At 43.5% G+C, this 27104-nt stretch overlaps 1 protein-coding gene across 1 annotated transcript in view; it reads right to left on the reverse strand.

The window, feature by feature from the left end:
- NEMP2 (nuclear envelope integral membrane protein 2) overlaps positions 1–27104 on the reverse strand; it is an 89000-nt gene that overhangs the window by 10945 nt on the left and 50951 nt on the right. The window contains exons 6-8 of the mRNA XM_082260150.1: positions 13470–13584; positions 11723–11948; positions 711–875 (exon numbers count right to left, since the gene is read on the reverse strand). Coding sequence (XP_082116276.1) covers positions 711–875; positions 11723–11948; positions 13470–13584 — 506 coding nt within the window. The remainder of the gene's footprint in view (positions 1–710; positions 876–11722; positions 11949–13469; positions 13585–27104) is intronic.

Raw genomic sequence — 27104 nt, forward strand, 5'->3', positions numbered from 1 at the left:
GAAGCAAAGCAAACGCAAAGTGTAAACAGGACTGTAAGCTTCCCATTTTATTTAGTGACAGGTGCTTTGATTGGTATTCAGAGCGCTAAGCGTGTCCAATGCCACATTTTGAAGCAAGTATAAACAAGCCCTAAAGAGCCGTACACACGATAAGAAAATCGGAAGTAAAATTTCGTCCGACGAACGATCTGCCAATTTTCGGATTGTTAGTATGGTGCTTTCGACAGCCGATTACGAATTTTCAGACGACAAAATCTGGATGTGCAGGCTATAAAATGTATATTGTACGTCAACACAACGTCCGATTTTCGTTTAATTAGTACAGTTTTTGGCCGCAAAAAATCGTAAGAGCAAGACTTGGCATGCTCATAAACGAAAGAACACATACAAAACAATTCAACACATGACACGACTTCTGAAGTAGAATTCTGTCGTATGGGAATTTTCATATGAAAGTAACCTCTTCACTTTCCATATGAGACTAGCATGCAACAAAAATCGGAAGCAAGATCGTTCAATAATCTGATCATGTGTACGAGGCTTAAGAGTCCATTTCACACCATGGTGCATCATAATGCATGCACCACAAAGGTGCAATACTCGTGTTGCTTTGAAATTTTGTCCTAAAAAGGCAAAAGGTTTTTTCTTATTTTAGAAATAGAGCAGAAAATTTTGCCATACCAGCCTATCCCCACCACTTGCATATTTACCGTTTGGGTGATGAAAGTCTAGAAACCACAAGCCAAGAATTGAAGTCAGGACTGTTGCAAAAATCACGGAGTTCCTCCAAAGCCTTTGCAGTCTCTGTTTCAGCTTGTTCCCTGTATTCCTCTTCTGTGAGCAATTTCACAACAGGCTTCCTACGTATTATTAGTCTATCAGAGGGAACGAAAAAAAAAAAAAATTGTTGAACACACCTTAAAATGGTTTTAAACACCAAAACAAAAAAAATGACATATTGCAGTTTACCAAATTTTAGATGTTGTAGGTGCATTAGTTTTCTTTTTATTATTTTATGCTCACCTATTGATCAGGGCAGTAACACACTTCCTGTCAAAAAAACGTTTATTCATTTTTCTAATCATTAGTGGGTCAAATCAACTTTCATTTTCGACCGCAATGATGAGAAACTTCGAAGAAGCAGGATGGAAAATTTTTCTTGAACAAAGGAATTTTTAACAGTGTATGGTCTTTGGTAAACTGTATTCACTACAAAATCAAATGTTAAAAGTAAACTTGTTCTGAGAATTTCTGCAGACATTTCCTAACAATTTTCATTTCAAATTCTATCCATTTATAGCTGGCTTTTGGCTAGCAGGTTTACAGTAGATGGACATGATTAACACATTATAGCCAAACTCCAGTTAACACTTTTTAAGCAGTTACAGCAACAGTTTTTTCTCCTTTTGGAATAAAGGTTTTACATAAATGAATGAAAAAAAGAACATTGTAAGCACCCCGGTCAGGAGAAAAATCAAATAATGCAAGGAGGGGGCTGGGTCAAACTGCACTGCTGCGTGTCTACAGACACAAACAGCCTGGCTCAGGAGCACGCCAGCACATGTGCCCCCTAGCAAGTGGCTTGCTATGGGGGCACATGGAGCAGAGAGCACCAGTTGCACAAAGCAGGCAAGTATAACATACTTTAGTATCACTAAATGAACACAGAGAATATCAGGAGAGGGTTCAAGGGCCATAGCGTATCAAAGCATTAAGCTATGTACCATAATAAGGATCCAACTGGAACCCTTTTTAAAAAGGTATTAACAAATAAGGTCTGCACTGGAGGAATAGCTACATAAAGAGGGAAATATCACGTCTAGATGAGGACATGTATTCCCTATGGCCATACATTAGGTGGAATATCAATTGTTTTATTAATAACAGTTGATATGCCCCATTCTGCAGACTACATGGATTTAAAGTCTTTCATCGTCTCTGAGGGCAACATCTCTTTCCTCTCCTTTTTTGTCCATCTTTTACATTGATGCTCTTTACAGGTCTGGTTTGACATATAAGTAAACCCTGTACGGCATTACTTTACAGCTCTCTGGCTAACTTTTTAGCCTTTTTTTTTTGCCTATTCGATTAGAATTAGATTTTTTCCATATATTTAATATTTTTTATACTTTCCTAATTTTTATGCATAGTTTTAGAAATATAAATTACTTTAGCACCTTTGATGGGAGTTTCCATATATGGTTAAATTTTGTCATATTGTATGGATTACCAGTTTTGACTATACATCAGAATCACATAAACACAAGCTGCATGATGAAAATTAGGTTATAGGTCTTGTGATGCCTTTTGATGCTTTTTTGAGGTCCTGATATTGTATGCATCATTCATGTGTGTTTGATGGGTCTTTAGTTGTGCATATATGCAAGCATTTCTAGTGAGCTTACCAGCAACAGAGGGAATGGGACCTGTCGTTTCTATTTTCAATTTATTTTTCTCTTTTAATATTTAGTCCCTTGGGGCCAGTTCACAACAGAATCTCACAGGAATGTGACCAGCATTCCTGTGCGATTGTGATGTGTAGGAAAGTGCGCTAATTCAACTTGGGTGTGCTGCTACCTTAGAGTGAATGTAATGAATGTGTATGAGAAAATCAGGTGCGCTAACCCAAATACAGTGGTACAACATACAAAGAAGTGTGTAAAACAAATCACTTATAACTAAGTGAAGTATAGAAAAATAGATCCAAAATATTGACAAAATGCAAATCCAAAAATAAAACTAGTGAATCACCAGTGAACAACAGTATGAACGTCCATGATAATAAATCAAAAAGTCCATAAGGTGAAGATGCAAATGTCGTGCTGTGAACATAAAACTCTGGAAGGTGCAAAACTGTGTTAGGAAGGTACAGAGTCCCGCCACCAGCTTAGCCTCTTACCAAATACTGGAAATTAAAGGGCCTCCTATCTCAGTGGATGCCCAATCGGGGGAAACGCGTCAGAGAGGAGGCACCGCGTCATCACTACTAGACCAAGGCAGCGGTCCGCACTGCAGGCGGATACCGCTACTCTGCTCCACCTTGAGGGAACTCGCTATAACTGTCAACTACACTGTAAGTGTAGTTGACCTGATTTTCTCATACACATTCCTGTGCGATTATTGTGCATTTTCCTGCATTGTGATTTGGCAGCCAATTCACTTGAAGGGGCTACAAATCACACCAGAGTGTACAAATAGTGCAAATAGTGTATGCACTACTTTTTAAAAACCCACCACACCAAATTGAAAGGTACTGCTCTGTGTTTTTTGGAGGGGGGGGGGGGGGGTTAACCACTTCTTTATTACTGGGCACTTTTGCTCCCTTCCTGCCCAGGCCAACTTTCAGCTTTCAGCCCTGTCACAATTTGAATGACAATTGGCGTTCCTGCTACACTGTACCCATAGGAATTTATATTTTTTTCAGACAAATAGAGTTCTGTCGGTGGTATTTAATCACCGCTGTTTTTTTTTTTTCCTTTGCTAAATTAACGAAAAAAGGCAGAATATGTTAAAAAAAAAATAAAAAAATGCGCTTTTCATTTCGGTTATAAAAGTTTATGAGTGTTTATTTTTTAGTCTGTAGGAATTTTACAGAGTCCACAAACTATATATATATATATATATATATATATATATATATATATATATATATATATATATGAAAATTGATGAATCCGGATGTCGGCTCTGTATGTGGCTCTGCGAGAGGCACATTCTGGGAGGATGTCATATGACGTCCATTTAGAACTATGAAAGTCCCGCCCGGCTGACATTTTGCTATAGGCTGGACGGGAAGCTGTTAATGTATTGTTAGCAGATTGCAAAAGCAGTGCATTTCAAAAGCGGTGTGGGAAACACACATGGAATGTGCCTTTCTAGCACCGCGTTCTGGTGTGAACTGCCCTTATATTCTAGGGAGGTATATAAGTAGTGCTTTTAACTACAACATTTCTGTTCTAATTTATAATTTGTAGATATTAGATATTATTGGCAAGGATTTCCAACAATAGCAATTTACATCTAAAATATTTTTGAACAACGAGATGGCATTGCCACTAATTCTCTATTGGACAACTTTTGGAGGATCTCTGCAGGATTGAGCTTCCTTCCTGTTCTGGTCTTTGTGGATGTCTTACTAGACACACTTGATAAAGGGGTTGTAAAGTCAGAAGATTTTTATATCCTAATGCATTCTATGCATTAAGATAAAAATTTGATTTTTGACTTACCGTAAAATCCATTTCTCTGATGTTCATTGACGGACACAGCTCCTGATTCTTCTTAACCATTGGGTTATACTGCCCCCTACAGGAGTAGGACACTAGGCAAGAAAAAGCTGGACTATGCCTATGGGCAGTCCCAGGGGGTATACACCCACTCTCAGCTATAGGCACTCAGTTTTGTTACAAGCAGTGTCAGAAGAAAGCCAACTCCACAGAGGGGTGGGTGCGGTGTCCGTCAATGAACATCAGAGAAATAGATCTTATGGCAAGTCAAAAATCCCATTTTCTCTTTTATTCATTGGCGGACACAGCTCCTGACTCTTCTTAACCATTGGGATGTCCCAAAGCAGTGTTAAACATGAGGGGTGGGAAAACATTAGAAAAAAATTCCCAAGGCTAACCATAGCCAACCAGGTAACAGAGGTCAACTATAAACAACTGGAGCTCACCTGAAAAAAACAATACACCCTCAAAGAGGACCAGGTCCTCTAAAACAGCACCCAGCAAGACCTTGCAGCCAAAAGAAGCACCCGCAGATAACAACACAACCACTTCACAAAAAACTTTGTAAAAGTGTGCAGCAACGACCAGGTGCCCACCTTGCAAAACCTGCGTCACTAATGCTTGAAGACGGAAAGCCCAGGAGACCCTAAGCGCCCTAGTAGAGTGTGCCTAAATAGGGAAATGTGGAACCTGACACCTGATGGAATAGGCCTGAACCACCATCTACCATGATCTATCTGGAAATGGTTGCAGAAGAAGCAGACAACTGTTTGTGAAGTCCGTCTGTGAGCGCAAATAGAGTCTGACTTCCTAAAAGACTCCGTAGCTGCAAGGTAAACCCTAATTGCCCAGACCCCATCCAAGACAGGCAAGGCAATTTCCTTCAGGTGTTTAGGCCTGGGACACAGAGAAGGCAACACAATGTCTTCATTCAAATCACAGTCAGAGACCACCTTAGGAAGGAATGACAGACAGAGGCAAAGCACCACCTTATGCATGCGAGGCACCATAAGGCGAACAACAGGGTAATGCCATCAGTTCCGACACCCTGCATGCAGGAGAGATAGCCACCAAAGAAGGCCACCTTCTGGGGACAACGTAAGCAGGGAAACCTCCTGAATATTTTCAAAGAGAGGCTTCAGTAGAGCTGAAAGCCCCACATTTGGATTCTAGGGTGGCAACGGACCCCGCACTGAAGGAACCAAATGTTGGACACCCTGAAGAAAAGGTATGCACCAGGGAGCGTGTGGCCAAGGGTCACTGGAAAAAGACAGCCAAAACTGATACCTGGCCCTTGATGGTACTCAAGGCCAATTTTTGCTCAACCCCCCTTTGAAGGAAGGTTAAGATCTGATCCACTGAAAAGTAAAGAGGATGAACCCCAAGAGACTCACACCACGCAATGTACGTCTTCCACATACGATGGTAGATCTTCTTAGAGGCAGATTTCCAAGCTTTTAACAGTGTAGGAATCACTGGTTCAAACAAACCTCCACCCTTCAGCCCCTGGCGTTCAACAGCCAAGCCGTTAAATCCAGCGACTGTAAAAGCAGGATGGAAAATTGATTCTTGGTACAGCAGAGACTCCCTTAGAGGAAGTCCCCAAGGAGCCTTGCGACCAGCCCTACCAGATTGGCATACCAAGACTGGTGGGACCCGTCTGGAGCCACTAGAATGACCAGAATCCCTTCTGCCTGAATCCTGCCAAGGAGTCGTGGAAGAAATTTGAGAGGGCTGGAACCAATCAGTCAGCCCACCTTAGAATGCCGGCTACTTACCGAGCCGCCAGGACACTTCTTGTGCCCCCTTGGTGATTGACAATGGCCGTGGCATTGTCCGAATTAATTTGTACCGGACACCCCTGAAGACGATTGCCCAATGAGCCAGACAGAGTCTGATTGCTCGGAGTTCCAGTACACTAAATCTGCAGTCTGGGCTCTGCCAGAGTCCAGACCCCCTGAGCACATCTGTGCTGAGGATGCCTCCCCACCTGGACAGGCTGGCATCCGTGGAGACAACCGTCCAGTACTGGAGAAGGATTTTCCCTGTCAAAGGGCCAGAGAACTAAGCCACCTCTAGAGACCATAGATCCTTGACCCATTTCACCAGAATCTCTTTAGCAGAGATCTTGTGTGGAACTGTGCAAACAGAACGCCTTGAGGGTGGACAGAAACAGGCCCAGCATGTGCATGCATGCCTGGAGGGATGACAGTCTGCTGAACAACAGAAGCTGAACTGCCTCCTGCAATGTCTGCAGTTTTTCCAGAGGAAGAAACACTCTGGCTGAGGCTGGGTCCAGAGTCAGACCCAGATATTTTTTGTGGACAGAACCAAAGCAGACTCCTGAATTTTCAGGATCCCACCGAACTTCCTCAGAGTTCGCAGAGCAATCTCCGGTAGTCCATCAAAGCAGATGGAGACTCCGCTTGGAGAAGAAGATCGGCCAGGTACCCCAGTACCGCGATCCCCCGCTGACTCAAACAATACCAGTACCGGGGCCAACACTCCTGTGAAGACTCGAGGTGCTGAGATGAGACCAAGGTCAGTGCCACAAACTGATAATGCTCCTCGTCCATGGCAAAACTGAAGCAGCACTAGGGACCAGCACATATTAGAATGTGAAGGTAGGCGTCCTTGATGTCGAAAGAAGCGAGAAGAAATCCCCCTGATGTAGGGACGCTACCACCATGTGAATGGACTTCATGCGGAACTTCTGTACTCCCACAAAGCAGCTTAACGCCTTGGGGTCCAGAATTGGATGTACCCTGCCTTCCTTCCTGGGGACTGTAAAGAGGTTTGAGTAAAAAACCCTTGAAAATGTTCCAAAGTCGGAACCAGAACAATCACCCCTTGAAATACCAAGTCTTGCACCCCCGTGAGTGATCTGGGGACAAGTGCAGGTTGAAAGGTGGACAAGTTTCTGGTGGACAAGATCGAACTCTATCTCGTAGCCTGACCGAATAACTTTGTGGACCCAGGGAGGTCCATGGATCCGGAAACCAGCGAAGACGTCCCTCCACCCCAGATACGGGAGAGGGCGCTCCTTTATGTGGAGGCAATCCTGTCCGCAGGTCTGGAAGAGCCCGCTCGTGGCTCGGAACCTCTGGTGGAGGCCCTGACTTTTGATCCCTAATCTTGAGAACCTGAGAGACGAAGAGGCCGCTTAGGAGCCAAGAAGAATGGCCCACGTCTATGACGGGGCTCCTTGGCCTTGGTAGCCTGCGGAAGAAGAGTACTCTTCCTCCTGTGAGTCCCTTAACGAGGTCATCCAAGGAAGCTCCAAACAGGCAACCTCCTACAAGAGGGATATTAGATAATCCACAGACCAGCATTTCAGCCAGACAATATGCCGAAGGAACACTGCTGATACAGACAGCCTAGAAATCAAAGGAGCCGCATCCAAAGAGGCATCCCAAATGGTAGCCCCTGGACCAAACGGTCCACCAGCTCCGCAAAGACAGGGGGAAGCTATTCTCCCTCCAGGTCCCGGCGTAAAAGCTTAGCCCACTCGGTCAGAGTTCGCGACACCAGGGCAAAAATATTTACCGGCCTAATTGCCGAACCAGCCACAGAGCAAATATAGCGGGCCAGGGCACCCACCCTCCTAGCTCGACCTGTAAAGGTCGGGACTCCTCAACCAGAATGAAGGTAACTCAATTTGACCTGGAAACCGGAGAGTTCACTACAGGTGAGACCGTCAACCTTTTACGCAGTAAATCCTCATAAGGCTACCGCAAGCAAAAAACGCCTAGCAACCACTGCGTTTTGGACAATGCTGTCAAGGGGAGCGGAAAGAGGAACATCCTTGCTTCTTTGTTGGACCTGTGGGTGCCAAAAAGAACCAGTGGCTCCAATGCGGCATCAGCTTCAACCTCTATTTTTAAAGTTTCACGCACTGACACAAACGGTGCATCCAGCAGTGCCTATTTAAGCACGGCTAGAGGAGCAGAAGAATCATCCCCACTAACTGAGCACTCAGGATGTATGGATGCAGACCCAGTATTGTCGATATATACTGAGCTCACCCCGAAACCATAACAATCAGGGGAGGCTGTCGACTGCAATCCCGCAAAGGGGACACTGGCCAAGGGTCCACAAATGGACCACCTATTGACCCCGCAAAAAACAAGAGGGTCGGCCTTTGAGCCCTCCATAGAGGACATAATAGGACAAAGCCCCCATTTTTGTGCATGGATCCTCAGCCTGGGAGATGCTCAAAGGAAGAGTGGGGGCTACAGCTACACGCACTGGGGCCTCCCCCTAACGGCCACGCCTGACTCAGCCGCATAGGTTAGTAGGCCACAACCTACATTTTTGAGGGAACCCGGCCACCAGGATGTGAGCCCCTGCAGAGCCGACCACCCAGGGGCAGCGAAGGGGAAGGCGGATGCCAAAACAGGAAGCAGTGGCTTCAGCCATCCTCACAGGGGCACATCCTCACATAGTTTCACACGAGTAGGCCACAAAGCCGCAGCCTAAATTTTTGGCTGGATCCAGCCACATGAGGCGTGTACCAACGGATGGTAAAAATATCTGCTAGTCACCAACCCCCAGGATGGCAGGGGACCCCCCCCTCAACCCCCCCCCCCCCCGTTGCACACCAGGAAAGCCTGGTCAGCAGCAACTCCAACCAGCCCCCCTTAAGAGCATGTGGCAAAGCCGGCTCATCACCTCCCCCCTGGGGGGCCAAAAGACCCACAGTGACCAAAATTTTAGAGGGGCTGGGGAGAAAGGAGGGGAACCCAGGGGTCCGACTATCCCAGGGAGGGGCCCACGTCCACCCCAAAACCCTCCTGCCAGGCAGGACACTCCATCGTAATGTGGGTGCTGTCGGCCAGAAGAAAAAGCTGCGACTCCGGCCGAAGCCAGGTCGTATGTGCCCTTGCAAAACGTTTAACTCAATGGCCAGCCCCCGTCCAGCGGGGCTATGTTGCGGCCGAGGGGGCAGTATAACCCAATGGTTAAGAAGAATCAGGAGCCGTGTTCGTCAATGAACGAAAGAGAAAAACCTTCTGTGTGCAGCAGCCCCCCTCATGCTTACCTGAGCCCCCTCTCGAACCAGCGATGTCCACGACTGTTTCATACATCTGGGACTCCCCTCCTCATTGGCTAAGACACAGCAGCGGCGCCATTGGCTCCTGCGGCTGTCAAAGTCAGTTAGCTAATAAGAAGAAAGAGGAGCCGGGGCTGAACCACAGCTCCGTATCTGAATGGATACACAGGGCTGTGCCTCAGCTCGGGTGCCCCCATAGCAAGCTGTTTTCTGAGGGGGCACTCAAAGGGAAGGAGGGGCCAGGAGAGCTGAAGAGGGACCCAAGAAGAGGAGGATTCAGGCTGCTCTGTGCAAAACCACCGAGCAGGAAGTATAAAATTTTTGTTATTTTTATTTAAAAAAAAAAAAAAAAAAAAAACAAGACTTTACAATCATTTTAAGTCGTTTCTACTGACTTTTTTTTTTTGCATTTTACATTGTTCATTTGTATAAAGAACCATCACATACTGTATTTTCCTTTGCACTTTTATTATATGCACATGGAACTTGTTTAATATTCCAATAAGGGATTAGTGTAGCAAATTTATGTTGTATAGCAGTAAATGTTTTGTTGTAACCCTATAACGGCCACTTTTGCTGGACAGCTTGGTCTGTTAAAGGAAGTTAAAAAATAATAAATTATTGGCAGGATATCCAGGTGAAAATAAATGAAAAAAAAAAAAAGCCTAAAAAAGAAAAAGCGAATGCAGACACCTTTGTTCACACAGGCTTCAACTTGTAGAAGATCCGTGTGAACTGCAAAGCTTACAGAGCATTTTTGAAGTTCTTTGCTGGAGCCTTTAGGGCTCGTTTACTCCTGCTTTGCTCTCCGAGGAGCGATCCATGTTTGGCGATACAATGCCTCCTCACTCCCAGTTTTAACCCCCAAATACTGGACAAAAGTATGTGTGTATTTGAGCAGTTGCAGAGTGGCCCCATTCACTTGAATGGACCATGCTTGGAGGGTGGTATTGGCCATTAAGCCAATACCACCAGGGAGTATAATTCCTATCATAACAGCAAATCATTGTGGCTGTTGCCAGTGTACACCCTCAGCCACTTCCTCTGCAGCAAATGGGGAAGCAGTTGAGGGCTGGTAAAAATATGGCTCATCTACTGAGTTTTATTCCCCCACAATCACAAGTGTAAACAAGCCCTTAACTGCTTCAATATAGGGCACTATCACCCCCTTAGGTTGTACTCAAATTACATTTTTATCAGTTATCTGAGACAGATAGAGCTTTCTTTTGGTGGTAATCACCAGTGGGTTTTTGCTTGTTTTTTTGCTAAAAGCACACAAAAAAAAAAAAAAAAAAAAAAAAAAACCCTTTTGAAAAAAAAAAAATGTTTTTGTAGTTTGTTCGAAAATTTTGTAAGTAAGTAATTTTTCTCTGACACTGATGTGTGGGGATGAGGCGGCACTGATGGGGAGGCACCAATATGCAGCACTGATATGCAGGGCTGAGAGGCAGCACTGACGGGCACTGATTGGCATTACTTCTGGGCACTGTTGGGGCTGCATTGATAGTCAGGGCACTGATGATCAGTCCCCTGATTATCTGTGCAGGTCTCCCCTGTGAGAGAATTCCGCTGATGGGCTCTCCTCTCACACTTTCAGTATGAAGACAGAAAAGCCGATAACTGGCAATTTCTTCTTTACATGTGATCAGCTGTGTTTGGACACAGCTGATCACATCGGTAAACAGTCTTGTCATCGGCTCTTTTCCAAGATCAGGGACACAATGCAACCCCGATTGCCGCGTCATATAATTTCGTCCCAGAACGAGAGAACCACCCTGCTGCCGTCATACAAATACTACATAATGTACAAATACTGTACTGGCGACCCTAGCATAAGGAACAAACTATTCAGAGAAAGGAAATATAATAAGACACGTGGCCACTCACTAAAACTAGAGGAAAGGCGGTTTAACCTTAAAGCACGTAAGGGGTTCTTCACTGTAAGAGCAGTAAGGATGTGGAATTCTCTTCCACAAGCAGTCATATCAGCAGGAAGCATCGATAGTTTAAAAAAACTATTAGATGGGCACCTTAAAGATCACAACATACAGGGGTATACAATGTACGGGTAACAGCAAACACACACACACACATCATAGGTTGAACTGGATGGAGGGATGTCTTTTTTTCAACCTCACTAACTATGTAATAATATGGTGGGTGGGAGATGGTTAAAGTACCATTTAGATTCAGTTGGGGACTGTTAAAACACAGACCTTAATATGATTGCCAATTGCTGCGGACTTGATTTTTTTACACTGAAGATCCTTTTTAAATACAACTGTTCTCCTCTCCACTTCAATAGGATTCGAAGGAGAAAGCTATTCCTTCTTAATTGACGATTACGGTTTTATTTTCCCAAACAAAAACACCTGGTTCAGATACCTAGCTGTGTGTAAGGATACTATATACATATATTCTGATGCTATAGAAAAGTACCAACCTTTTTACATAAAGAAGAACTTTAAAGGAATAATAGAGACCCTTACAAGAAGCAAGACCAGCTATGATTGTAAAGGCAATCTCAGAGACAGCGAGACCAAGGTAAATCAAGAAGCAGGCTATTATCTGCAGCATCCAGGTGAATAAGGTGATACTCCGCTCACTGCTCAAGGGCCCATGTCTATAGCAGGATACAAAGCTCAGAAACCCAACTGTTATGAAATATCCTAGGAAAAACAGATGAAACAACATTGTTCAGAGTTGTATAATACCAATTATGACAAAATTACTTGTAAAGTTTGTATTGTGAAAAACAAAATGTCAAAAGAAAGCCTTCAATTGTGGCCCAGGACATTGCCTGTACTTCAAAGTAGTCAACATCTCATTTAAGGCCAATGACAAGAGGCACCATCTGTTGTACTGTACTTGTTGTGCCATTGCCATCTGTTTCTTTATGAATACTGTATACTGAAAATATTCAGTAGAACCTGAATAAAACATTTTCTGATACCTTCAGTGTGGATTCAGAAACTTGTGTTGGGGTAATTCATTTTACTGCAACACATTAACACATACAGTAAGTATATGTGCATTGGGGTGTTTTTTCATTTTTTTCTCAATGCACCTGAACAGCAGATTGTAGTGATAAGACAAATGGCTACTCACATTGTCACAGTTAAAATCAGGCTCATCACATAGTAAGGGCTTCTGATGGACAGTCCCACGACAACAGGTAACCTCAGACCAGGAATGTAAATGTACATTAAATGTACTGAGAAAACACTATTAAATTAGCAACTCGCATGGGAAGAAGAAATTGCACTTTTTGTATGTAATCCATGAGCTGTCAGCTCATGCATCTGGGATGGGGAGCCTCTTCTTTCAACTTGCAACCTGGAGGAAAGTTCCAACCTAAGGGCGCATGACAGTTTAGATGAGAAAGTAAAAACCAAGATGGCGGAGGTCTTCTTGTGGGATGCAGAGCAGAGCAGAAGTGATGTCTTTGAGATGTCAGGGGGGGGCAGAGCAAAAGGTGATTTTTCGTCTTCCCAATGTGAGTTGCTAATTTACTAGTGTTTCTCAGTGCATGTAATGCTGAACTTAGTTTGGTGCCCCCTGGTGTGTTCTCCTGATCATGCAGGTGTATCCATACACCCAGTGTTTCTATCTTGGTCTGAGGTTCCCCGACGTTGTGATACTGTCTATCAGAAGCCTTTACTATGCGATGAGCCCGATTTTAACTGTCACAATGTGAGTTGCCATTTGTCTTTTCACCACAATAAATCTGATCAGATTGCACCCTGCTGTACTTATCGGTTTGCCAAAGATACTTCAGCCTCTGGCGCATTGAGATCAGCAGAAAGTTACCCTGAACGCTCCAATTAGATTCTATGAACGTTTTGCTGTTCTGCACAGATATTTATGTACACACAACACTTATTGTGCCATATACCCTTTTACTACTGCATTTTTCCTGAATAGAGGCACAATCAGAGTTTATTCAAAATGAATGAGCTGCCCTTATATAACTTGCCTCAATGCATGAAAGCAAAAGTGTTGACACATGCAAAGGTGTAAATGGGGCTTAAACCTGCAAAACTATACCAGCAGAATAACAACCACATTACAAAGTCATGCAGGGATTGCAATATTTGTTCCCATGCTCAGCAGTACAGATTTTATATATTCTAGCTTTCTTGCTCGTTTTAGCAACAACATTGTCGTCCGTATAATATAAAGAATCTTACCCATTACATAATGCTTGTTGTCTGTCCATATCCAATGATAGTTTTCTTTGAGGAAGTGTACAGAATATGCAGTTAAAAAGAGACATGTGCCCGAAAAAAGCCAAAATGTGCTGTGCTGCAATTACAGCATGAAGAGCGATTAGTACAGTTTATAGCCTTTCATTTAAATATTATCACAAACGACTTCGAGAAACTGCAAGAAAACCACAGATATGACAGGATTGCTGGTCATTAGAGAGTAGAGTTGCACGATTCTGGATAAAATGAGAATCACAATTATTTTGCTTAGAATAAAGATTACGATTCTTGGGGTAACATCTTTTACATTATACAAAAAAAATTGGGCTAACTGTATTTTTTCCCAAAAAACTGGGCTTGAAAGACTTCTGCGCAAATACAGTGTGACATAAAGATGCAACGATCGCCATTTTATTCTCTAGGGGTCTCTGCTAAAAAAAAATAATATATATAATGTTTGGGGGTTCTAAGTAGTTTTCTAGCAAAGAATACTGTTTTTAACTTGTAAGCAACAAGTGTCAGAAGAAGGCATCTCCAGACAGAAGTTCATTCCTTTGATCTAAAAGAATGAAATGATAAATTGTAAAACATTGTGTTTATACAGTATCTCACAAAAGTGAGCACACCCCTCACATTTTTGTAAATATTTTATTATATCTTTTCATGTGACAGCACTGAAGAAATGACACTTTGCTACAATGTAAAGTAGTGAGTGTACAGCTTCTATAACAGTGTAAATTTGCTTTCCCCTCAAAATAACTCAACACACAGCCATTAATGTCTAAATCGCTGGCAACAAAAGGGAGTACACCAATAAGTGCAAATGTCCAAATAGGGCCCAAAGTGTCAATATTTTGTGTGGCTACTCTTATTTTTCAGCACTGCCTTAACCCTCTTGGGCATGGAGTTCACCAGAGCTTCACAGGTTGCCACTGGAGTCCTCTTCCAGTCCTCCATGATGACATCACAGAGCTGTTGGATGTTAGAGACCTTGTGCTCCTCCACCTTTCCGTTTGATGATGCCCCACAGATGTTCAATAGGTCTGCAGACATGCTTGGCCAGTCCATCACCTTTACCCTCAAGCTTCTTTAGCAAGGCAGTTGTCTTGGAGGAGTGTTTGGGGTCGCTATGTTGGAATACCGCCCCACGGCCGAGTCTCCGAAGGGAGGGGATCATGTTCTGCTTCAGTATGTCACAGTACATGTTGGCATTCATGGTTCCCTCATTGAACTTTGCCTCCCCAGTGCTGGCAGCACTCATGCAGCCCCAGACCATGACACTCCCACCACCATGCTTGACTGTAGGCAAGACACACTTGTCTTTGTACTCCTCACCTGGTTGCCGCCACACATGCTTGACACCATCTGAACCAAATAAGTTTATCTTGATCTCATCAGATCACAGGACATGGTTCCAGTAATCCATGTCCTTAGTCTGTTTGTCTTCAGCAAACTGTTTTCGGGCTTTCTTGTGCATCATCTTTAGAAGAAGATTCCTTCTGGGACGAAAGCCATGCAAACCATTTTGATGCAGTGTGCGGTGTATGCTCTGAGCACTGACAGGCTGACCCCTCACCCCTTCAACCTCTACAGCAATGCTGGCAGCACTCATACATATATTTCCCAAAGACAACCTCTGGATAGGACGCTGAGCACGTGCACTTAACTTCTTTGTTCAACCATGCCGAGGCATGTTCTGAGTGGAACCTGTCCTGTTAAATAGCTGTATGGTCTGCAGCCACCGTGCTGCAGATTTCAGGGTCTTGGCAATCTTCTTTTAGACAAGGCCATTTTTATGTAGGAGTAAAAATTATTTTTTTCAGATTCTCAGAGAGTTCTTTGCCATGAGGTGCCATAATGAACTTCCAGTGACCAGTATGAGAGGGTGAGAGTGATAACACCAAATTTAACACATCTGCTCCCCATTCACACTTGAGACCTTGTAACACTAACGAGTCACATGACACCGGGAAGGGAAAATGGCTGATTGGGCCCAATTTGTACATTTTCACTTAGGGGTGTACTCACTTTTGTTGCCAGCGGATTAGACATTAAATGGTTGTGCGTTGAGTTATTTTGAGGGGACAGCAAATTTACACTGTTATACAAGCTGTACACTCACTACTTTACATTGATATAAAGAAATATTTACAAAAATGTGAGGGATGTACTCACTTTTGTGAGATACTGTAGTTATCTAGCAGCCTTAACAATCTTAAAAGGCTCTTTTTTTTTTTTTTTTTTGACAGCTGTGAGTGAGCAGAGAACAGCTTTGCTCTGTATGAATCAAGGAAATGCCGTTTTAAGATTGTGAGGGGGGTGAATTGAGATTTAACGATAAATCGTGCAGCGCTATTAGAGAGTGCTCCACTTTACAAAGAACAGACACACACGTCATGACAGATTGGAAATAAATATAATTAGAGCCTGTGTTCATGGCATCAGTTTGAGAGGCTTCAGACATCGGTCACAATTCATTGACAAGTGCATATGAACTGCAGTTGAACTCCTTCTGCAGATGTTTGCTTTGTCATAGAATTGTTGCGATCCTGCCCGCGATCCCAAATCACGGCAAATCGTGGGACACCCCTGTGATTCCGCGTTTGGGGTACCATTGGAAGTGACGGGAATCGCGTGGGCGTACCGCGATTTGCTGTATTTGGAATCCGGGACGCCAGTATGTGAACGGAGCCTAACATGATATAAGTTTATGTGCTGCAAACATTGTTTTCATCAGACTTTGCTGAATTTACAAGACTCAGAGCACTGGCATGAATACCCTTATAAGTGAGATTTTGCACTGCGGCCATCCCACTGATTTAACAACAAAAACAAAAGTCACGTGTTTATAAACCAAAGAGATGTGCTTTACAGGTGTTCTTAGTGCCCCTCACTAGCTTCAGGAGTCTGAACCACTATTGTAAAAAAAAAAAACCCAAAAAACACAGGTTTAGAACTTGCAGTCACAGAGCGCGCTCTGCTGCAAATAAGCAGACAAAATTCCATAAGGCATCTAAGGCTCCACACTGTGCCCCACATTTTATGAATGGGCCATAAAATGCATAGCCCTGTGGAGAATAATGGAAAGCAGATAGTCATATGCACTCTCTGCAAAAAAACGACCACCTAATCCAGTTGTGTTTAATTAATCTTTATTAGGTATCCCATAACCTGGGGAAAAAATATTCATCAGCTATAACATTAGTACCACTGACAGGTAAAGTAAATCACACGGATTATCCTTTTACAATGTCATCTGAAAGCAGGCAGGCTATATTAGGCAGCAAGTGAACATGTTGTCCCTGAAGTTGATGTGTTAAAAGCAACAAAATGGGCAAGTGCAAGGATTTGCGCGTCTTTGACTTGGGCTGAATTATAACGTCGAACGTCAGAGCAGCTCCAAAACTGTAGCTCTTGTGGGATGTTTTCAGTCTGCTGTCAGAACCTACCAAGTGGTCCAAAGCAGTAAAAACAGTAACAGGGTCAAGGGCAGCCAGGGCTCGTAATAATTCAGCAATAATTCCAGCACCAGACCTCCTCCGTAACACTAAAATGATACCTACAGGGGGCTTTTGAAGCTTCACTTATAGCTAATGTAGGCTACTGAAGATTGTGGCCATTTCACAGGCGCACACAAATTTAGGTTTGGCATGTTCGGTATCCATTTACTTGACGCAACCTCGTCTTTTATATTTTACTAAAAATCTGGGTAATTTATTGCCTTTGTTTGTCCTAAAAAACTTTACTGTTTTTTTTCCAGAAATGTTGCATTTTCTAGACCTTTGTGGTAATATTGTGTGACATTAATTCAAATTGGAACTACCACTATTTTATTATCTGGGGTGTCTGCTTTCAGATACATAAATATAAGATGAGATTCAGAGATATGAAATATATAATGTTTGGGGGTTTTACATCATCTTCAGGGCTAAAATTATTTTTTTTAAACGTGTGCAAAAAATGCAAAAATGGCTCTGGCAGGGAAAAGGTTAAAGTAGGGCTCTACTGAAAAAACTTGGTGGCACTGGTGGGTGGGTAGCCAAAGATGGGAAAAGTTGCACAAAAGAGGCATCTCAGTGCATTTAGCTTTTTGTCCGAAATTCTACCATAAGTATCCAATACTAAAAATGAGATACTCAATTTAGACCATTTGTAAGAGGTGATCAACACCTGGTGAGGAGGTGATGCGATGCCTACTCACTGTTTGTCTTCATCTCATTTGTGTCGACAAGTGCGCCACAGCCACATGTGGTGCTTCCTCATTTCATATTCCCGATACATGCCTGCTGTACCATGTACTTGTATAAAAAAGTATCCTGTTCTCTTTGTATCGCTTCCTTTTGTGAAATCCCTGGTGTTTCTGCCAGTCCGTCCGCTTTCCTATTAAAAACTGAGCATGCTAAGCAGGAGAGCACAGTCTAGTCAGTTCTTCAGCTGTGCTGGCAACTCAGCCTGCTCTCCTCCAATGACCAGACCTGTCCTAACACACCTCCCCTGCACAGCCATTCACTGGGAAGATCAGTGTACTGCTGCTGCTCCTCCCTCCAGCTCTTGAACAGAGGGAATGTGATCACTTCTAAAAAGGGGGAAAACAAGGTATTGATGTTTTTAAATAGATATACACAAATATTTTTGCCTTTTATTTCTATTTTAAACTAAATGAATTGTTTTACAAGGTGATCGTATACAATCACTTTAAAAATTTAGATCCATAGACCTTTCTGAAAAAATCCATGAGATACTGGAAGTTGCCAACTCTCTGCCATCGACCCAGAACTCATTCTAAATGTTTGTTGGCATCAGAATTCCAGTTTAGCTGGGGGAAGGGGCTTAACCACTTAAGCCCCGGAAGATTTTACCCCCTTCCTGACCAGGGCCTATTTTGCAATTCGGCACTGTGTGACTTTAACGGACAATTGCGCGGTCGTGCGACGCTGTACCCAAATGAAATTGACGTCCTTTTTTTCCCCACAAACTTTTGGTGGTATTTGATCACCTGTGAGATTTTTTGATCATGCGCTATAAACAAAAAAAGAGCGACAATTTTGCAAAAATAACAATATTTTTCAAATTTTTTTTATATGAAATTCCCCCTCAAAAAAATGTAAAAATCAAAATTTTTTAACATTTTAGGCCAATTTGTTTTCTGCTACATATGTTTAGTAAAAAAAAAAAATTGCAAAAAGCGTATTTTGATTGGTTTACGCAAAAGTTATTGCGTTTACTAAGGGAAAGATTTTTGTCATTTTTATTGTTTTTTTTTTTAATAAGTAATGGCGGCGATCTGCGATTTTTTTTTGCGGGACTGCGACGGACAGATCGGACCCTTGACTGACATTTTTGACACTTTTGGGGATACCGGTGACATTACTATAGTAATCAGTGCTATACATATGCACTGTTACTGTAAAAATGACACTGGCAGGGAAGGGGTTAACTTTATTTGAGAAGGAGGGGTTAAGTGTGTCCCTAGGGGCGTGCCTCTAACTGTGATTGGATGAGGTTCGTGATGCAACAGCAGAGATCTACGGCCCTACATAGCAGGACCGTATGATCTGTGCTGTTATACAGGGGAGAATGACAGGCGGCTTTGTTTACATTAGCCGCCTGCCTTTCTCCCGGTGTAAACGACGATCGCGAGTGACCGGCGGACATCGGGTCCGCTGCTCACACGCGCGCGCTCGCTCCCTAGAGCCTCACAGGCTAGCAAAGTAGTACTACGTCACTTTGCCTGTGAGGGGCTGACTGCCGACGTAAATCATCGTTAGGCAGTCGGAAAGTGGTTAATAATAGCACCTTCACAGAGCCCGTAATAGGTACGCCAGGGAATTACCTCTGCATGAAGCAGGCAGAGAGTTTCTGCTGAGAGTTGAAATGCTGGCTGGCTGGCCCGAGACGGCTGGAAAGCAGTATTAGCCAGAGAGCTAAGGAAATTGGTGGAGCCAAGGAGCCGCCTCAGGAAAACCCTTGCTTGGCGGAGGTGGAGGGAGAGCGGAGGAGGACGACGAGTGGAGGCAGCAGTTTGAGTGGGTGCCGAGCCGAGTCAGGGGGGCCTGCCGATGGAAGTAAGAGTTCTAGCGGCGGCCGTGCCAGCGAGGCTGGGAAGCCCGAGAGGAAGTGACAGGAGGTGAACACGCTCGGAGGCTCTTGGCTATACTCAGTTGTTCTCAGAGGGAACTGACAGCCAGATGAAAGCGGACGAGGGTGGAAGGCAGAAGCGGATAAACAACATAGCACCACACAAGACTGCAAGACAATAAGTGGACACCCTAAACCCGAAAAAGAGAAACAGGTGCAGAAAAGAAAGAAGGAGTGTCACTATCTGAAGAGCTGCCCCTATGCAGGAGTGGTGAGTCACCTCCTCATTCTGCTTGAACTGTTACCTGTGTTTTGTTGCTTGTCATTTCATGTAAGTTACACAGAACACAGACTGCAGATATAAAGTGGATATTAACTTGTGACTATACAATTGAAAGACATAAAAGGAGATAGTCAGGATGAGGGGCAAAACTGGAAGAGGTGGCGGAACAGCAAAATCACCTAGAGTTAGCAACAGCTCTGGGACTATAAAAAAATACATGTCCTATAAAGGGAACATGGACAAGTTGGCTTCTGAAAGTCAATTAGGAGCTTGAGGTAAACATACAACAGGGAGTAACAAAAATGTCAAAGAAAAGAGACCGACAGAGAAGAACACACCCAACCAACCAAAAATAGATCTGGATGATGAAAATTATCCCGAAGCCCAAATGCCTACAATATTGGAAATGGCAACCATGTTTTGTAAACTAAAACTCTCCTTGAAGACAGATCTGTCAAAGTTACATAACAACTTGGGTCAGTTACTAACAAGAATGGAGGATACAGAAAAGAGGCTGGATACGCATTCTCATTTAATGAGGGAATTAAGAGAGGAGATGGACTTATTACAAACAAAGCAAAGGAATTTGGAGTATAGACTTGAAGACCCAGAAAATCGAGATAGAAGAAAAAAAACCTGAGAATAAGAGGCCTACCAGAAACATCACAAGGAGAAGATCTAGTAGAAATAATGAAAAACATTTTTAACCCACTTCATGGTAGACCAATAACAGAAGTCTTAAAAATAGAAAGCGCCCACAGCGTTAGAAGAGCACAAAAGGATGTTCCAAGAGACGTAATAGTAAGGTTTCATAATTATGAAGAAAAGGCACAAATGTGGGGAACGATGAGAGGCAAACCGCCACTTAAGTACAGAGTCAATCCTTCAGATTTTTTTAGACCTATCACGTAGAACATTGGAAAGAAGAAGGGTCTTAAAAGCACTGCTGGACCAAATGCGAGAACATGATATTCAGTATAATTAGGGATTTCAAGCATGCCTAGTATGCCGGAAAAATGGACATTCAGTAACACTGAGATTCCCAGAGGAGTTACAAGATTTCTGTAAAAAATTGGAATTACCGATGATAGATATTCCTGGTTGATCAAATAGAAGAAGAGAAGGCCCACCACTGGACGCTGAACAATGGCAACTGGTCCCAAAGAAGAAATAGAAGTGAGCTTAAAGAGACAATGAAATAAGGACATTTAGCCTGAGAAAGAATAGATATAGTCAGAAAGGGAAAGTAAAGTTGGTAATAAGGAGGAGGGATCCCTGGATACCTGGTGGGCACCTGCAGGGTTTGGAGCCATCTCATAACGAAGAAGGGAGGGAGGACATTGGTAGGTACCGTGGATTGAGTTTCACCCCAGCCCAAGAGTAGACAGGTAGAGAAGACCTAGATGGAGGAGGTACCTGTCCACTTAATGACCAATGAGAGGTCAAAAGCCCCCCTTACTGAAGTAAGGGGGGCAGGAGGAGGGAGGGTGGGAGAGTGGGGATGGGGGGAAGGTAAGGGGGGGTGAAGGGAATAGGGGGGGGGAAGGGGGGGTAGTATATTTTACCATAAGTAGAAGAGTCTCCCTATTAATGATGTTTTCTTTCATTCTCCATACTAAACGCACTCCACTCTAATTTTAGGAATTACGTTAGTCTAGGGACTCAATTCAAAAAGAAAATAGACGAAGAGTCAAGTGAAGGTTGCAATGGGGAAGGAGAAAGAGAGACAATGTCAATAAATATTTTAACGTATAATGTTAGAGGATTAAATACCCCAACAAAGATACTTAAGGTTCTTAAAGAAGTTAAACAACGTTCTGCAAGTGTAATTTTTTTTTACAGGAGACACACATAACCCATGATGTAAATGTTAGATTGTATTCAAAAGACCATCTGATATGGTATTATGGAGATTCCACAACTAAAAAAGCAAAAGGCTTTGCAATAGGCTTTGCAAAAGTGATAAAATTCTCCCTGGATGAGAGATTAGTATATCCCGAAGAGAGATATATGTTCCTGGGGGGAAAGATTCAGGGGAAGGAATTTACCTAGGTGAACATATATTGCCCAAATAAAAACCCGACTCGATACCTGAAGAAGGTGGTGGGAAAGTTATTGGAATTTAAAAAAGGTATGGTGATACTGGCTGGAGAACTACATTTTTGTATGGATCCACATGTAGATAGTATGTCACATGCACTGGGGAAGGAAAGCCATCAACTGAGGAGGGTTAAGAGGGAATTGTATCAAGCCCAGCTGCTGGCTGTATGGTGTGCACAACATTCAGGTGTAAAGGAATACACACTTTACTCCCCAGTGCATGGGACATACTCTAGATTGAACTACATCATGGTAGACCATAGACTGTTGGATTCAGTAGTTAAAACATCTATAGAAATAATATCTCTATCGGATCATGCCCCAGCTGAAAATAGTGGAAACTCAACATAAGGTAAACAACTGGAGGTTAAGAGTCGGTTCACACTAAGGCGACACGACTCTGTACTACTTCGGGGGCGACTTGTGAATTGCCATGCACCATGACTTTGGAGCGACTCGCAAGGACTTCACATAATGGAAGTCTATGCAAGTTGCTCCGAGGTCACCCGAAGTAGCACAGGACCCTTTTTCTAAGTCGGAGCGACTTGTGTCGCTCCTATTAGAATGGGTCCTGTAGCGGTCAATGGACCGTGAGGGAGCGTGACTTGTCAGGCTGACAAGTCGCCTGATAAGTCGCGCTAGTGTGGACCTCTGAGTGAGGAACTGATACAAGAGAATGAAGTAGTAGGTAAAATAAAAGAAGAATTACAACTATACTTTAAGCTCAATGAAACCCCAGGAATATCAGTAGCCACAATATGGGAAGCACATAAGGCTTATTTAAGAGGTGTTTTGATTTCTATAGGAGCAAAAAAAAAAAAAAAAAAAAAAAAAAAAAAAAAAAAAAGGAGGGAACTAAAATAAGAGGTCTAGTAAAAGAAATATACGAATTAGAACAAACACATAAAAAAACATGAGATGTAGAAATATTACACGCCTTAGATCTAAAAAGAGAATAATTAAAAGAGTTAAAAAGGAACAGGAAACAAGAATGGTATTTAATAGAGTAGCTAAAAATAGATATAAATGGGGAAAAAGGCCCGGGAAATATTTAGCAAGAGCCCTAAAAAATAAAAAATCAATTCATTTAATTGCAAAAACATAAAATGCGCAAGGGAAGATGGTATACTTATCAAAAATCACAGAAATCTTCCAAAAATATTATAGTTCCCTGCACTCCATAGGACAAAAATAGCTTGAGGAAGTAGAATTAATTAGAATGAAAAAAAATACAGGAATATATTAGAGATGCAAAACTACCTAAAGAATCAGAGGAAAAACTGCAGTTATTAGAAGAACTAATAACAAAAGAAGAAATTGAATGAGCATTATAAAATACATCAACAGGAAAAAGCCCAGGGCCAGGTGGGTTCACGATTAGATATTATAAGATATTTAAAGAACAATTAATTTCTAAATGATGCTTATATAGGAATGGATTAGGAGAAGGAAAGGGGTGAGGAAAGAGTCACTACAGGCCTGCCAAAAGAAGGAAAGGATGCAACTTTGTGTTCTAGCTAAAGACCTATAGCATTATTAAATGCAGATACAACATTATACGCAAAAGTTTTAGCCACCAGATTAAAAGAATTGATGCCCAAATGGATACATGCAGATCAAACGGGATTTATACCAGGGGAGAAGGAAAGGATAATGGGATAAGAACTCTGCTCTTAATGTAAAAAAGGGGAAGTCATGGGTCGCCAGCGCTACTCGCCAATAGATGCTGAAAAAGCGTTTGACAGGGTAGAATGGGAATTCATGATGAATACAATAGAAGAGATTGGTTTGGGTCCAAGGATGATTCAGTGGATTAAAACACTATATAAACAGCCAACTGCATCGGTAAAGGTTAATGGAACCTTGTCGGCACAGTTTGAGATGTAGAACAGATCCGCGCATGTGAGCCCATCCGCTCCCCCCAGCCCAAACACAGCAACCCCCTACCCAGGTCACTATCCACCTGTTGTAACCCCCCAGTGTGCGCCCAGAGAAAACCGGCCAGCAGCAACCCCAAAGTAAGCCCTCTTCAGAGCACATGGCAAAAGCCAGCTCACAAGCTCCAGGGAGGGGGTTAAGAGGATACAGAAGCTCGGGGGGCGGACCCGGAAGTGGTCATGTGAGGCTGTGCTCTGGGTGCCTCGCGGGAAAACTCCCTCCCTAACATGGAGCCCATCCGAGAACCGAGCGGGAGAACTGCACGCTGGGCGGCGGTGAGAAAGGAAAGCCGCGGACCCGCTTCTCATCACCCCCGACAGCCGAACTGTATGACCGGGTGAGACTGCAGAGACCCGGACAGATACCTGCTCCCGCTGCAGACCACACGCCAGCTGTCAGACTGAGACCGGGGCTGTGAGAGGAGGGCAGTCGGCGGACGCCTCCCGGAGGTGTGGGGCGGCGTGACCAGGGAGGGGCAGCACCAGGCAGACTAAAAGACAGTCGGTGGCTACGGGGCTTCCCGTCTGACGACCGGGTATACGGTCAGCGGAGCTGGGGTGCTAACACTCTCCCCGTCACGAATACCAGCCGAGAGCAACAGGAACCTGGAAGGGAACTTACGCAGTGGCCCCCACGAGGAAGTTTGCCGGCAGGTGGGTGAAAGTGAAGGAAGGGGGCAGCTGTGGGAGCCTGCCCGCACTCCCAAATCTCCCGACCACACGGCATGGAAAAGGGAGCCGGTGAGGAACGGATACATATAAACACCGGATCCCCAGAAAAGCAATAACGGTGAAGAGACTGCATGCACAAAGCGTGAGTGAATACTTTCCACTTTTCCTATTCAACCCATATGTACCAGCAATAATTGACTGTTAGAGACATATTGGTATCACACAGGCATACGGTCATATTGGGGATATAAGCTGGAAGGGGACAGATGAGGAGGTAAATGGTGAAATAGGAAACATAAATCAAGTCCCCCCACCAGCAGAAGATTGTGGGAGAGCAAAGGAGGAAGGTTATCAAAGAGGTGGAGGAGTGATAAAGTGGAGCTGGGACTTTATCCAATCCTATATACCTCCAGCCTCCATATTTTAGAGTACCCCAGAAGACCAAGGGAGACCGGAGGGCCCAGTTAACTCCAAACCACACCACTGGCTCTCATAGGATAGGGAGTTAGTATGACTCTCACAAAAAAACGGAAGGTCAAAAAAAACACCGGGAAAACACAAGGGAAATCAGAAGGAGAGATAAGGAAATTCCTCTCTACCAGCCTTATAACTACAACAGTAAGCAGCATGGCGGAGCCAGGAGACACCCAGACAGATTGGGACTCTAGTGATATCATAGAATCAAGGGCCACATCACCCCTAGAGGACAGAGCCCCGGTTCACAACTTTAAATCCCAGAAAGAACAGATTACACCCTCCCCGAATGCTGAATGGGCAGCGCAAATGGCGGAATTCAGAGCCATGATTAGTTCGCTCCCAACTAAAAAGGACATGGAACAGCTAGTGAACCGGGTAGAGGAGACACATAAAAAGGAAATCCAGCTTATTAAAAATGAGATCCAAGCACTATCCACTAATCAAAGAAAAGAGGATGCAGAAATTGTTGCAATAAAAGGAACGGCTAACAGTCCTGGAGAGGAATGCAGAACAACAGGGAGAAAAAGAGGCTAGGCTACAGCTACAGATTGAAGATATGGAAAATCGAAGCCGTCGCAATAATTTAAGAATCCGAGGCCTAACAGAAACACTCAAAAATACACAGTTGGAAGGATCAGTAAATAATCTATTCAAGGATATTTTAGGGGCAAGTTATCCGGGTAAAATCGAGTTTGACAGAATACATAGGGTTCCCGGCCAAATGAAGAGAGATCAGGAAAGGCCAAGGGATGTAATCTGCAAACTACACTACTACACCCAAAAAGAACTGATACTGAGATCGGCCAGGGACACCAGAGTGTGGAAAATGGAAGGAATGACCATACAGGTTTTCTCAGATATCTCCAAAGGGACCCTAAAGAGAAGAGCCATGCTGAAACCCATTTTGGAATTGGCTAAGCAAAAGGGATGTACTTATAGATGGGGGTTCCCCTTTACAGTAACATTTAATAGGGATGGTCGTTTCTTCACAATGCGTAAATTTCAAGACAGGGAGGCTTTTTTTGACTTTCTGGGGGTACCGGCGATAGAGACCCCAAACTGGCTGGGGGAAATCGAGGGAAATGTACGCAGAGAGCTAACACAACCTTGGGAGATAGGGGGGAGGAGGGAGGGTAGGGATTAAAGTCTAGGGGCATTACATTGGGGATGGGGGGGTTTGGGTTTTCCGAGGGGATTTGGAGGTTAATAAAGATGAAGAAGGATGCAATCCTGTTGGTATACGGGAGGGGCCGGGGATGAGGGGATAAGACCTCCACATCTAAGCCCCTCTCTGCACAACCTGTGGAGAGGTGGTGGGCTCCCCCTTTTTTTTTTTTTCTTGCACTAAAAGCACAGTGGAAATTAGGGGCATAATCCCCCCTACTGAATGAAGTCACTTATCGGGGTTTTAATGGAAAGGAGGTTGTAATCATTTTTTTTCTTTTGTTTCCCCTCCCACGAAGACTATAGTGGAACGTAGGGGTTTAACTTACCCGATTGAAATAAGGCACGGAAGTTTTGGTAGAAGCGGTAAAGGGTTAAGGGTAACTTTTGCACTGGTTTTCTTTTTTTTTTTTTTTCTTCACGGTGAAGTTTGGGTGTAATATACACTGACACTTGAATGTTGTATTTAGGGGTTTTTTTTTTTTTTTCTCTGGGAAGTATTGAATTAAATATAGAACATACTAATAGAAATTGAAGGATGCATTAGAGACCTAAGACCCCAAACCCCCTCCCCTCATCTATAGACCCTGAAGAGCAGTAGAAATTAGCAGGGAAGGGGGGTCAGAGAAACCCAGTATTACAATGAGGAAATAAGAGTGGGCCAGTAAGGCTAAAGGTGAAAACCATATAGGGGATATGTCATTCTCTGCACTGACCCCCCACTCCTCCAGTTTTTAATAATTACCCCTTTTTTTTTTTTTTTTTTGTACAATGCAATTAAAGGGTTTAAATACCCCATACAAGGGATCACAAAGTAGGTCGTTACTGGCGACCCCAAAATTCAATTTTTTTTTTTTTCTGCGTTGCTGTGCACAAGGAAATTAAAGGGTGTAATACCCCATACAA

The sequence above is a fragment of the Pelophylax lessonae genome (genome assembly GCF_965119305.1).
Source record: "Pelophylax lessonae genome assembly, chromosome: 6".
In the NCBI taxonomy this organism is placed as follows: domain Eukaryota; kingdom Metazoa; phylum Chordata; class Amphibia; order Anura; family Ranidae; genus Pelophylax; species Pelophylax lessonae.